This window comes from Vanacampus margaritifer, chromosome 5 (genome assembly GCF_051991255.1).
Source record: "Vanacampus margaritifer isolate UIUO_Vmar chromosome 5, RoL_Vmar_1.0, whole genome shotgun sequence".
Taxonomy (NCBI): Eukaryota; Metazoa; Chordata; class Actinopteri; order Syngnathiformes; family Syngnathidae; genus Vanacampus; species Vanacampus margaritifer.
The window spans coordinates 7857711-7872500 of record NC_135436.1 but is presented as its reverse complement, the minus strand read 5'-3'; the positions used below and the strand labels follow the sequence as shown (position 1 = coordinate 7872500).

The 14790-nt window shown below is 39.0% G+C and overlaps 1 protein-coding gene across 7 annotated transcripts in view; it reads right to left on the bottom strand.

Annotated features, from left to right (window-relative positions):
* Positions 1-5352: 5352 nt before the first annotated feature.
* Positions 5353-14790, bottom strand: part of ubash3bb (ubiquitin associated and SH3 domain containing Bb) — a 28385-nt gene continuing 18947 nt past the window's right edge. For 2 of the 7 annotated variants that reach the window (XM_077566839.1, XM_077566841.1), the window contains exons 9-14: positions 14611-14730; positions 14451-14543; positions 14188-14365; positions 10717-10823; positions 9897-10006; positions 5353-8380 (exon numbers count right to left, since the gene is read on the bottom strand). In XM_077566839.1, the coding sequence (XP_077422965.1) occupies positions 8243-8380; positions 9897-10006; positions 10717-10823; positions 14188-14365; positions 14451-14543; positions 14611-14730 (746 nt within the window). In that variant the 3' untranslated portion in view covers positions 5353-8242. Of the gene's footprint in view, positions 8381-9896; positions 10007-10716; positions 14366-14450; positions 14544-14610; positions 14731-14790 lie in introns of those variants that run through there. The other 5 variants (XM_077566840.1, XR_013294257.1, XR_013294258.1 and 2 more) reach the window with 5 other exon arrangements.

Below are 14790 nucleotides of genomic sequence, written 5' to 3'. Positions count from 1 at the left end.
AGGCATTTTTTACTCAGATTTTTTTGGTTGAAGTCCGAATTGTGCGAGTTCCGAGACGTTCAAACTCCGAGGTTCCACTGTACATATATATTTTTTCCTTATCAATAGCAACAAAACTAATAATAATACAATGATAATAAAAACATCAACCAATGTTACTTTTTATTGAAAAGCACTTCTTAATCCCTATACTTTTCAAAAATGTTGATTTTAAATTTCCTTTTGAACTGGTTTATGTTTGGACATTGTTGTAAGTCAGTACTCAGCCTGTTCCAAATTTTCACTCCACATACAGATATACAGAAACTCTTCAATGTTGTTCTTGAGTACTTTGTCTTTAAGTGCTGAATTCCCCTCAAACCATAACCTCCCCCCGTCTCTCTGAAAACATATTTTCAATATTGCCGGCAGTAAATTATCTCTAGCTTTATACACCAATTGTACAGTATTGAGTTCCACAAGATCAAATAATTTTACAGTTTTAGATTGTAGAAACAGCGTATTGGTGTGTTGGAGATATCCTACATTATGGACTGCTCTTATAGCTCTTTTTTTTTTTTTTTCAACAGAAACAGAGGTAATGATGTCTTGAAAGTGTTTAATACTAGAGAGCAGTACAGAATGTGTAATGATTTCTTGTTGAGAAAATGTTTGACTTTTGTCAGAATAGAGATGCTTTTAGAGAGTTTGGATCCAATATATTTAATGTGTGGTTTCCAGCAGATTTTATTATCAACAATTACCCCCAGGAATTTAATCTCATTTACTCTTTCTTTATCTACACCTTCAATTTGCAATCTTGCGCAGTTACCTCTTTTAACATTCCCAAACACAACTAATTTTGTCTTGTTTAAATTTATTGATAACTTGTTTTTATCAAGCCATGATTTTACATTCCTAGATTCAGAGGTAATTGTACCCAAAATAAGATGCATTTTCTCACCAGAAGCTAAAATAGTTGTGTCATCTGTAAATAACCCAAACTTCAATAAATGAGACACATTGCACAAATCATTACAATATAAACAGCTTTGGCCCCAACACTGACCCCTGGGGGACACAACATATCATGTCCAAACATTTTGATTTAAATTCCTCCAACTCCACAAACTGTTGTCTTTCTTCTTTACCTGTAGGGCAGTACTCCAGTAGGTAATGTGTTTCGTGTCTGCAGATTCATCACAAGCTACATTTATCGCAAGCTTCTTCTTTTCTTTTCTTTTCTTTTTTTTTTATACCTGTAGCGCAAAAGAAAAATGAAAAATTTAATTTGCCTTATTAGGCCTACTGGTCAACTGCTCCAAATTCATAAATGCACAATCTCTACCCTGGCGTATAACGTAATGTACAATTGGAAAAAATAAACTGTTGATTAAAAAAAATAATTTTAAGTACTTTAATTACTCTTTATCCCCAAAAATATATATTTAATCCGAGTACTTCAGTACTCGATATAATTTTCAGTTGAGTATTCAAATACTAAAATACTCTATAGTTGCAGCCTTGCTGTATTCCTTAAAAGGAAGTTGTACAACCACATTTTTTTTTTTCGAGGGAGAGAGAGCTCAGTATTGTTCATTCGGTAATCTTACAATTCGACATGTCATCATCATTGCTCTGTCTCTTTCTTGTTTTTGTTTTTTTCTTTTTCTTTTTTTGTACGTGCATGAGTGTGTGTGTGTGTGTGTGTGTGTGTGTGTGTGTGTGTGTGTGTGTGTGTGTGTGTGTGTGTGTGTGCATATATGCGTGCGTGTGAGTGTGTGCTCATTAATTTACCTAAAACCTATTAAAAATCCCATACCCTTCACCTAAACCAAATACTTCAGAATCCCGCTAGTGTCGTGAAGTTGTCAGTAGACCCGAGGAAGGATCAAAGAAAAGAAAGAAAAGTGAAATCCAGCACAGACCAGACATCACCTACTACCCACCGGGTTACCAACCAGAATCTTTCACCAACCCCAGAAACATCTAAACAAATTAAGGAAGGAAAGAAGGATAGATGAAGCACAGTAAAATCCACAGACATCAGCCTCCACCGATTTAACGACCAGAGGAAGAAGCCCGCAGGGGCCACTGGCCGGATAGCAGACCCAGGAGCCCGGAGCTCCCCCCCCCCCCCCCCGACCCCAACACGGCCCGCGCCCCAAGCTCAACGCAGCACAACGGGGCATGGCAGGTCCACCAGGCACCCCACTGGCCCACAGCCCCCCCCCAGGTCCCCAAACCCACATACCCCCCCACCCAGCCACTTGATCCCCCCACCAAGCCGCCACCCCAGGGAGCAGGTGAGATGGAGCAGAGGGAAATGATATCCCCCCGCTCCGATCCACCTGCTTCCCAGATGTGTCGGTGAGTGTATGTGGTGCATTAAAAAAAATTGGGAGGGGTGTGGGCGCGGCGGGGATACAGATGGGGGACCGCAGCGCTGCTTAATACTGCGGTCTGCCCCAAATGATGGCTCCCCACCCCGACACACCCGCCCTCCTAGTTGTGGGGTGCATTAAAATTGGAGGGGAGTTGTAGGGCGAAGACGGTGTCTCCACCCCCAAAAGTGTGTGTTATGTGCCCTATGTGTCTATTAACAAAGTGTATTGTGCAAAACTAGCGCAGTGAGTTAAGAGGAGCGACCAGCGGGGCCTCTCTCAACCCGGTGGGGGCAGGAGGCACACCCGCCCACCGAACCACCACGCCCCCACCCACTCCACTCAACCCCCCAACGGGACTCTGACAGCACGGCGGGGCGATAGGGCTCGCCCCCCGGATATTGGGGCCCGCCCGAGGTGCCAGGAGGATCACTGGAGCGGGGCAGGCACAACAAAACCACCACCCGCCCACCTGGCCCACGGATCCCCAAGTCAGGGATGGAGCCCTGGGGAGGAAGGCGGACAGGGCAGAGGGACGGGACCGGGGGAGGAGACGACAAGATTGGACAAGGGGTGGTGGCAGGGCAGCAGAGAGAGGGGGGAGGAGGAGGAAGGATGATGAGGGAGAAGAGATCAGGAGGCGGAGGACGGGTGGGGAGAGGCGAGGAGGGAGAGGCGGCAAGGGGGAGGAAGGGGGAGGGGAGAGGGAACCACGTGGCACCCCGGAGGCCCACCCGCCCCGAACCGCGTCGCCGGGCACGGAGTGACGGACCGCGCCGGGGCGCCGCCGCCCCGGACACCAGGAAAAGCACCGCAACGCTGCACCCTCCAAGACAGCACCTATAAAGTTAACCCAGTGGCATGCAGTGATTCCAAATATTAACCCTTAGTGCCCATTGGAAGTGAATCTTGAGGATTTGGTGACTGTAAGGTGTCATTTGATGTGGTCTGCTTGATCCTGCTGGCAGCAACTTGCCAAATACAGAAACAGCAATATAAGTTATTGCGATGTGGTGGGTATCACTAACAGACAGAACTAGATAATCAGATTTAAATTAAAAGATTCTATATACGTAGACCATGTTTGTATAAATTTTGATATTTGGTTTTTATTCGAGGCAGATATTTTTTCCATTAAAATGTCATTTATGAGGAGGTTAGATAGACCATTGGTCAATATTCAGAGTTTGTTTATTTTTCCAGTTGACAAGAATTGTTTTTTTTGCGATATAGTAAGGGCTACGAGTGTAGATTGAAATTGTTTACGTGGTAAGTCAGTTGTTGTTAGGTCACCTAGCAAACGCAAGTTTGGAGATTTAGGTATCCTACAGTCCAAGATAGCGGAAAGTTTTTCTAAGACTTTAGTCAAGAAATACATAACCGGAGTGCATAACCCTAAAGCATGAAAATAAGTGTCGGCAGTGTTTTGTAAACACTGGTGGCAAATGTCGGAGTCTGAGAGTCCCATTTTCATCATCATATATTGAGTAAAGTATGTTCTATGAATAATTTTATATTGGATACGTTGTAAATTTGTGTGTTTTGTGATTTTAAATAGTTACACAAACTTGAATTCAAAAGTCTGATTCCGGAGCTACAGACAAGTCTGTCTCCCATTTCGAGATGGGTAAATACATTTTATCAGTATACGAAAGTAACATATATTTTTGAGAGTTTTTTTGTTGTTGTCGGAGAAAGCTTGGTAAAATCTTTAGCTAAAACTGGCGGTTGGAGCGTACCTCGAAGTGTTGGAATTTGTTTCTTTATCATGCTTTTAACTTTCCGGTAATGTAAAAAAATTCAGTTTTTTATTTTGTATTTTTGGAGCAAGGATGTATATGATATAAACATATTATCTGAGAAAAGATGGTGGAGATGTGTAATTCCTTTCTGCTCCCACACACCTAAATAAAACGATTGGTTGTAAAGTCGAAAGTCGGGGTTATGCCATATGTGAGAAAGCCCACAGGGCTCCAATTGGGCTTTTGCAATTTCTAGTGCCTTCCACCAGGCGGTCAGGGTCGCGGAAATCATTGGGTTTTTAAAATAATTGTGTCACTTAATCGATGTTGTAACAAAGAGTAAATCTAAAAGTCTGAGGCTATTACAATCCTTCTGTTCTAGTTCTAGCCAACAGTTAGTATCTCTGTTGGGTTGTGCCCATAGAATTATATATTGTAGCTGGTTAGATATCTACTGTAGTAGTGTATAAAATTTGGTGCCTCTAGACCTCCTTTGAATTTACTTTTCTGAAGAGTAGATAGACTAATCTTTGGTTCTTTTTTTTTTATTCCAGTAGAATTTTGTAACGGCCGAGTCCAACGACTGGAACCAGTTAGACGTAGGTTTGAATGGAATCATTGAGGAAAAAATTATTTATTTTGGGTAAAACTTTCATTTTAAGTTAAGAGGAGCGACCAGCATGGCCTCTCCCAACCCAGCGGGGAACAGGATGCACACCCACACCAAGAACCCCCCCTCTCTGATGAAACGTCTAAAAGGGAAGTCAAGCTAGCCGTCAAGCCACGACGTGGTCAAATTTCAAAGTAAAAGTGTACTAAGGCTATTTAAATTGCCGTTAATGTATTACTTCAGTCGTGCTCAAATTCGGTCCTCGAGAGCCCCTATCCAGCCTGTTTTCCATGTTTTCCTTCTGCAGCACAGCTGAATCTAATGATCAGCTTATCAGCAAGCTTTACAGAAGCCTGATAACGATCCTGATCATGAATCAGGTGTGTTAGTGGAGATAAACATAGAAAACAAGCTGGATAGGGGCTCTCGAGGGCCGAACTTGGGCACCCCTGTATTAGGTAAATGTTATTTTGAAGTTAGGCTTGGCGTGTTACGTCAAGTATGCTTCAGCTTCCTTTACATGTCAGAATGGTATCGACTGTGAATGCGCACTTTGTTTTTGTTTTGTTCCCCCCCCCCCCCCCCCCTCAGGAATAGTAAAATTAACCTTACAGAAATTGGATTTTAGAATTTAGACATACTCCCTTACAATACAGAATGCAAAGAAAACAACTGAATGTGGACTAACAATATCATGATTTTACACAACCTCTGACAAAAGAAACTCCATTATAATATCTAAGATGATAACATTTTAAATTTACAATTGTGCAAAATTGTTGAAAACAGAATAAATAAAATACACATATTTAGTACAATAATATTTTTTTGTCGCATGGCTCCCAGAGTTTCCTTCCAGAAATCAACATAAACATGATTAAAAAAAAGAACATTAACATTATAAAGGATGTAGAATATTTCAAAATACAGAGAAAAGTGTAACTTTCCATTTGAAGCCATTATTAAAACAACAATGGAATCTACAAACCGACTGCTGCATCTGAAAACAAAAGTGTGAGTAAGGGTGGATACTGACAACGCAAGCACGTGTGTGCATCCACTGTATATATAAAAATAGTGTGTTTATTATGTAATAAAATACAAATGACCTGAGCTAAACACATTTTTCTTCCCTATATACAGAACAGAGGTGGCAAATCCAGGTCCAGAAAGTAAAAACACAGTTTGCCTTTAGCCCCAGGTGCTAGATAGCTAGCTCGCTAGCTCCCATGGTGCTTGTTTACCTGCTAGGGAGCTAGCTATCTAGCTAGTCAGCATCAGGGGCTAAGGCCAAACTATGGCAAAGTTTTTTTACTTTCTGGACGTGGATTTGCCACCACTGACACAGAGCACAGCAATGACAAATTACACTGTCAAATGTTTAACCGTCCAAAACAAAACTAAACAACATGTATACATTTTAAATAAAATTATTTTCCAAAATTTTGTTTGGAGTGAATTTGTGCTGAAAGCTGAACTTCCGCGGCAAAAATAAATAAATAAATAATCGGTTGTGATCAAATTCAGTGTTGATGAACTAACACCTTTGCGGTGTTTTCAACTTTGGAGGTTCCACTACTAAAAAGAAAAACTACTAGCATTTTCTTCAAGTTTTAAAGGCGTGTAGAGGAAAAGGTGTGCAAATCAATACCAGATTGTTGAGCCTTGTTCTTCTGAATTACAATTTTCTTACTGTTAATGGCTCTTTCAGAGATTTATGTTATGCAGTATTTCATCACTTAATAGAGGATGCTGTTGTATTGATTGCGTTTATGGGATCACAGTGACAATAAAATTTTCCTATACACACAATTGTCATAGAGAGGTGCAATGGAATTAACTGCATGTGAATCTGACCCCAGTCGCAGCTCTTCTCATTAGTTAGTATACCGTTTCATTTTTTATTATTATTTTTTCTAAGAAATGATGCAAAGGGTGTTGACGTAACATAGAGTGGGACCTACAAAGTCAAATCATTATAATTCATGTTATATTCAGCAAATTTCGTGAGGGTGAGCGACACTTCTCTTCACAATAATGTGGTGGATAAAGATTAGCAGTGTCAGGCGATTACAATTTTTAATCGCAATTAATCACATGATTTCAATAGTTAACTCACAATTAATCGCTAATTTTATAAAATAAAATATAAATGTACAATAAAGTATTTTCTTTCTGAGTTTTCATACTCTTGTTAACATAAAAGTGGAAAAAAAATGTTAAATTAATAGAAATTTGGCTGCATCTTTTAGTCATTGATAAGTCATTTCATAATAATTCATAAAATTTAGTTAAAATTAAAAAGATGTAATGTACTGTAAAAATCAAGTGTGATATTGATTTGTGTTGAGGTCATTTTTCTGCCATTAGATGGCATAATTGTATTTGTAAGACATTGGTGACAGCTCAGTACATTTTTCTTTTCATATTAAGAGCTATCTAATCTTTAACATGAAGTAACTTTAAAATCGTAAACTACAGCTTGACCCTAGTCTCCACAAACATATGCATTATTATGAAACTTATCACTGCTAAATTTTGACGTGGACGTGTCTGCTGCGTTGCGACTGGATTTCCCCCAGTACAGGCGTTCCAAGTAAGGGGCGGTCATTAATCGTACGTTAAACAAAATTGTGGTGGAACTTTAAATTAACTCCAAATTAACACACTCATTTTTGCACCCCTAATAAAGATAATTATTTTTTGCATGCAAAAATGGTTTCTTCCACTTTGTCCTCTGTGTCAGGGTCCAAACTGGGAAAATATCAAATGAATGATTACCCTGGACTTATTTGTGCAAAAACGCTCTCTGCTTTTGAGGTGTGATTACAAAGTCATTTATGGTTTATTTATTTTACTTTCTACCACTCACAATATCTAGCAGCATCAGACCTGTCTATACAAGTTTTAATACATATATATACACACACACACATATATATACATAAATATATACACACACACACACACATATATATATATATATATATATATATATATATATATATATATATAATATAATATGCAATTGCTTGATTGCCTGATTTTTGTGTGCTTGATAAATTAAAGTAAAAACAAACTGTTCCTTGCATCCTTCAATTTTTCTGTATGGTCCTCGGAGAAAAATGTTTGGACACTCTTGATCTAAACGCTTCACTCCACAAGCGTGTTTTGCTTTTTCCTCGACTTTTTGGGACCACAGAGTTTGCCAGTAGTGACAAAGAGGAAGAGTGCCATGATAACATGGCAACGCGTGTGGCTTCTCACTAAAATGTGCAGAATACAACCAAATATCAATAAGTTAAACAATTTAAATACATTACATCAAGGGCTAATAATGTAAAAAGTTGGAAGTCAACCACTTTGGAGAGTGCACTGAGATTTATGAAGAACATACAACTGGACTTTGGTGACATTTCCCTCACACTGCCCAAATGAACATCTCACTTGAGCGGCCATTTGTGAAACCGACGTCACACTTTTGTAGACAGTAGCAGTATTTGGTGGGATTAATAATCCAACAGATGTTATTCATGTAAAAGTGTCTCCCTCCAGTCAAATATGTGGTTTGGTCCATGTGTGAGTGGGAGGACGGGGGGGTCGACCATCCGCCATTGCCCCGAGTTGCCCTGCTCCTCACAAGAACACAAACCCAAGTAAGGGATCTAAAAAAACAAAAACAAAAAGGAAGCGTTAAGAGTCCAAATAAATGTTTATAATTCAGGATTTCCAAAACCTTTATCACTTTGAGACCCAAAGAAAAAAAACAGAAATATCTTAGGTATTAACAGAATCATAAAAGTTCAGGATTTTCCATTAGTTCGGTTTTATTGTGTTTTGACTTTTGTTGTTTTGAATTCAGTTAGTTTTAATAAGTGTTGGGCATGTTGCTTTAAAGGGGAAGTCAACCATAAATATTTACTCACAATAATATGTTATATGTGACCTCTCAAGTCTAAACATGACATTCTGATTAATATTACATTTGTGGAATATGAGTTATGAAGCAAAATCCAGACGTTTTTAATCCATCTCAGGGGGGTGGCCATTTTGTGAAAATGACATCACAGTTGCTCGGGTGAGCAACTGTGATGTCATCTTCAATCGACAGCAAGTGGCAAAATGGCCGCCTGCTGATATTGATAAAAAACTGCTGGATTTTGCTGCTTAACTCATATTCCACTAACGCAATATTACCCAGAATGCCAAATTTAGACTAGTGGGGCTGCAGAGAACATTTTTTTTAGTTGACTTGCCCTTTAAAAAAGTAATTATTTATAGTTACAAAGTACTTTTTCCAAAAAGTAATCGAGTTAGTAACTCAGTTACTGCCTTGTACAAGTAATTAATTACTCAGCAAAGCAATTATATTTCTCTATTATGTTTTGTAGTGTAAAATATGTTTATGGTTGCAGAATGAAGAAAAAAAAACTATTTAGAAGATTTGGTATTTATTCATACTCCACAGATTGCAATTTGTTACATGTGTAGAAATACAAATTTCTATAATTTAATTTAAATATTAAAAAGAAATAATATTCACACACTTTACATTTGAGTGCAAAAATAAAAGAAATATTGAACATATGAAAAAAATGGTGGTCATTAGAAAAACTGTTTACTGACCATAGAAACTGTTTGGAAAATACAGCACCTTTCACAAATCTTCGAGTTCGCTGCTCAGTGAGATACAGCGGTACTAGTAACCCAGCACTTTAAATTATGTATTTATTATTATATTATTATATTATTATATTATTATATTATTATATTATTATATTATTATATTATTATATTATTATATTATTATATTATTCGATTATTAGATTATTAGATTATTAGATTATTAGATTATATATTAATATTATTATTTTTTTACGTTGTAACATTGGGTAGATTATTTTGTTACTAATAAATTATCGCCGTTAGAAACACCATTATACTTAAACAGTATTATTCCCAACATAGTGAGAGGAGGTTTGTTAGTTAGATGGACTGTCCCTTATTATTGTTATTATTATTTTATTTATTTTTTCTTTACTGTATCAATGGGATTGTGATTGTATTTAATTGTGTCCAAAATGCTTATCATGGCTCAACTGAGAGAGAAGACATATGCTATTAGGCGGACTACATGATGAAGAAAAGTCTTTTGGGACGACAATACATGACGGTCGCTACCTTTCGAACTATTTGGATGAAGTCTTTGGCGGTCCGTGGGACGAAACCCTGCATCTGGCGTGTGCAGGCCTCAAGGGAAGAGGCGTGGGCTACAATTAGCACATTGTTTCCTACGGAGAGCGGAAACAGGATGCAACAGTGGACAAATGCTTCACACAATACAACCTACGTGTACATCATAAAGAAGAAGACGCATAGATTTGCATTGTTCAGCCACATAAGCCATTAAAAAAAAAAAAAGTACTTCAAAAGCATACACAGGCAATGGCTCAATACATTCATAATAGGGGTGTGCCAAAAAATCGATTATCATAAGAATCGCGATTCTCATTTAGTATGATTCAGAATCGATTTTGAATGTCCCAAAATCGATTTTACTTAAATTATTTTATACTGTCTTGCCCTTGGTTGTGTGAGCACTGTTCATGTTGTACACGATTTGGCCACTTAGGGGCATTGTGGTTTCACGTGTTCTGATACACTGTTAAGTTGTAGCCACATTAGAGAGTAGAAGGAAAAAGTCACAATCAAGATAATCAAGATAACGTTCTTTTACATTTCTGAAGTATTTTGTATGAATAGTCGTTCTTTTGAGTGATAAAAGTGCCACGAGTAGCGCGCTAATTAGCATTAGCGAGTCAGACTGGAGTAGATCATGACAATTCTTTGCATATCTATAAATTGAAGCAGAAATCATTGTCAATCAAAATCGTTCTGAATCCAATATCGATTCTGAATCGAATCGCAGACCCAAAAATCGGAATCTGTGAGACAATCAAAGATTCCCAGCCCTAATTCATATCCTCTGCCAAAATCTTACCAGTGTTTTTGCAGTCTGATAGGATGTTTTTGGTCACTTGGTGGCTTCGACTCATGTAGCTCTCGTATGATTCCGACACTGTAAGCTTACTGATGGGGCTCAGCGGTCTGTACACAAACAAATACCTGCTCATTTAGGTGCTTCAAATGTTGTCCATTGATTGATTGATTGATCCTTGTGCGTTAGAATCACAGCTCTTTGTTACATTTCTCAGATTCAAAAATAATTTGCCAAAAGTACTTATTTGATTTTCACATCACTTGAGCATGTCAAAAAAGCATTTTTTGGAACAAGATGCAAAGGCATATGTTATTATTATGGATTATTCACTGTTGTTTCTTTATGTGATGTTGATCCAAATGTGTTATTATAAGTTTCTGTTGAATTGTCTCACACATCACGCCATTTTGTTACTGGTTCATCATATATCGTTACATGCAAAATGGCTTAACACGTTGTCCTAATTTGTCAAGCATATTTCTATTCGACTTTTTCCCAGTTGAATCTTGACTTTCTTCAACAAAAGGAAATGTACTGTGAAGCTTTAGATCAACCAAGGATCAGCCAGTTTTTTGAAATACTGTAGCTCATCGCAAAAGATATTCATGTGAAAAAGTTTATGGGGATGCTGCAATTTAATTCAACTCAAAAAGTGATCTGAAACCAGCATTTACAATATCTTCTTTGTTAATTTTTATCTTTATGTAACATAATAAAATTTAAACAAACAAAAGAATATATATTCCCCAAAATGTAAACTCTTTACTTACTGTAAATTGAGAGATTAGTGGGAGAAATGACTGATTAGTATTTGTTAAATATTTAAAATATGACCTCTGTGACAGGCCAAAAATGGTGTGCAATTCCCAAAATAAGATCAAAATGGCCACTTCCTGTTTAGCATATGGCTCCAAAATGCTTTTTTGCCAGTTTTCACAAATCTAGTTGAATTATACAATCAGGATGCTTCATTAAAAATTTGTAGAGGGCGCTATTGAGCCAACCTTGGACTTTCAAATACTCATAGCTCACTTCCTCTTTATTTTTGGGTATAAGAGATGCTTCATCAAATTTAAATAACACGGTTACGTCAACAGGTCCTACATAACTATTTCATTAAATATTGGATTAACGTTGGGTGAAAATTTAGCTAATGTTCTTAACTCAAAGCAACACTAAGGAACTTTCAGTTAACGCTGTTTATGGCGGCGCCATATGGACAAAAGCGGTAATGTACATTCAAATTGACTTCTGACTTTTGTAACGAATGAGTAAAGGTGGAAGTGACGTACGCCATGAAGCAGTCGGCACATTTGTAGTTTTTTTGTGTGGCAGTGTTCCTACCATCCTCCTCAAAGTTGCTTAGTGCCAGTAAAAATGACACCGACCCCCTCAGGCCATGGGAAAGGTACCATTCAACTAGTTTTAAGTCGATGTTTCATCAGAAGAGTTATGAAAATATTTTATTAAGGTTAAAAAGTTCCTTAGTGCTACTTAAATATTACATTATATAGTTATGTTGAATTTACCCAACATTAAAATGTCTAAACAATAAATCACACATGATAAAACTGTTCTTTTTCTGCAATGCCAATGCCGATCAACCACAAAAAACTTGTTTTAAGATTTGTGCATGAATAATCAATTATGAATAACAAATTTACAGAAATAAAAATAAAAAATAGCGTCCTCAGTGCACTCTATGACCTTGGCTTTTGTTTACTCGGCTCAGGGGGGAGGTGGATGCACACTTCGATTCCCTTCAGTTTGCCTACAAGCGGGGTCGCGGCACTGACGATGCTATCAACAGCATCACACATCTGGTCAGCAAACACCTAGACGGCCCGAAAGCTTATGCACGTGTGTTGTTCGTTGACTTTAGCTCAGCGTTCAACACAATGCAGCCGCACCTGCTTTTGGGTAAACTGAAGGAGATGAATGTGAACCCGTACATCTCGAGGTGGTATCACTCCTTCCTGACACAGCGCACACAGCAAGTCAAGGTCAACAGCTCCCTCTCGGAACCCAGATTGATAAGCACAGGCGCCCCACAGAGCTGCGTCAGCTCCCCGGTCCTCTTCACGTTGTACACAAATGATTGTGTGACATCACACCCAGAGAACTTTATCATTAAGTTCTCTGATGACACAGCTATCGTCAGCTTGCTGCAGGGCGGCGGTAGAGAAATTTGTCCAGCGGTGTGACCAGAATCATCTTGTGCTCAATGTGGGAAAGACAGAGGAGGTGATATTTGATCCAAAAACTGTTAGTGACCACAGGCCAGTCGTCATTAAAAACAATCACATCAGCCAGGTGGGTTCAGACAGGTATCTGGGGGTCCACATTGACAACACACTCAGCTGGAGGGTACATGTTGGAAGTCTCTGCTCCAAACTCCAACAGCGTCTCTATTTCTTACGCAGACTTAGGGTCTATGGAGTGGAGCAGAGGATCATGCTGTTGTTCTACCGGGCTGCATTGGAAAGTATCATCAGATACGGCATTGCGGCCTGGTACGGCAACCTGACTGTGCAGTCAAGGTCACAGATTGCCGGTCTGGTGCGGACTGCCATGAAGATCATGGGGGTCAGGAATCATCCTTCCCTACAGATGCTTTATGAGCGGTCCGTCACCAGACTGGCACAGAAAATTGTTACTGACCCGACTCACATTCTGCATCATGAGTCCCAGCTACTGCCTTCCGGCAGGAGATTCAGGGCCCCCAGAACCAGGCTGAACCGCTACAAGAACTCATTCCTGCCGACATCCATCAAATTGCTTAACAACCGACATTAACTCAGTTAAGACATATGGTGCAATGTTGTGTACATACTCATGTGTGTGTATATATAAATATAGGAGTGTGTATATGTGTGTGTGTATATGGGTGTGTGCAATGTACTTCTCTACACATGTATACTTCTGTGAAGACTTCTGGGATGTCTTCTACTTATTGCTGCACTTCTTATTTATTTAATTTTAATTTTATCTCTTTCTATTCTATTGTTTTCTCTTTACTGTGAACTGCAGCTGGACGGAGTCCAGGAAAAAGTTCCCCACGGGGAAAATAAAAGTATATCGTATCGTATCGTATCGTATCGTATCGTACCGTACCGTACCGTACCGTACCGTACCGTACCGTACCGTACCGTATCGTATCGTACCGTACCGTACCGTATCGTATCGTATCGTATCGTATCGTATCGTATCGTATGGTATCGTATCGCATCGTATCGCATCGTACTGTGACTGAGACTAAAATAAAAGCGGAGCGACCAACATAGGCGCAGCGGCGAAGGACCTGGCTTCGAATGTGAGCACGTCTCGCAGAATGATGTCATCTTCGAGGATCTTGTGACCTAAAAAATATCGTAATCATAATTTTATTTATGTAAATTATGCTGAAATAAATGACTTGCACACACACACACACACACCACCAAAAAAAAAGTGCCAAAAGAGCATGCGCACCTATGAAATAACACTTTTCTCATGAGTCTCAACCTGTATGAGGTGTCCACACTAAAATGGGCTGCAGCCAAGTCAGCAGGAGGTATCCATGCAGGCAGGGAGCCCCCAGAAAGCCACTTAGTCCATTCAAACAGACCCGGTTCCACACGTATTTTCAGCTTGCCGTCCTGCTGCATACCTGTCCCCACAAAAACACATGCCTTTATCTTAGTGCAATGAGGAGAATGTCAAATCCATCAGACTTGGGAAAGAATCTTCCTTACCTTTCAGGATGCTCTGTGCAGTCTGAACACATCGCAGGGCAGGTGAGCAGTACACAAAATCTATCACAGTGTTCACTTCTGAAAGGGCCTCACCTGGAAAACATTTAAATATATATTAATGATTATTTAAAAATAGTAGTTTTTTTTTTTAGTGACATACCCACTAATTGTGCTTGCATGGATCCAAATACAGTGACAGGTGCATCCATGTCATAATCCCTTTGTCCTCCCCACAGTGGCAAAGACGGCGGCATATTCAGATCGGAACGGACATATTTACCTACAAAAAAAATTAAACATTGTTGGTATACATTCCCAACATGAAACTATTGGCCGCTGA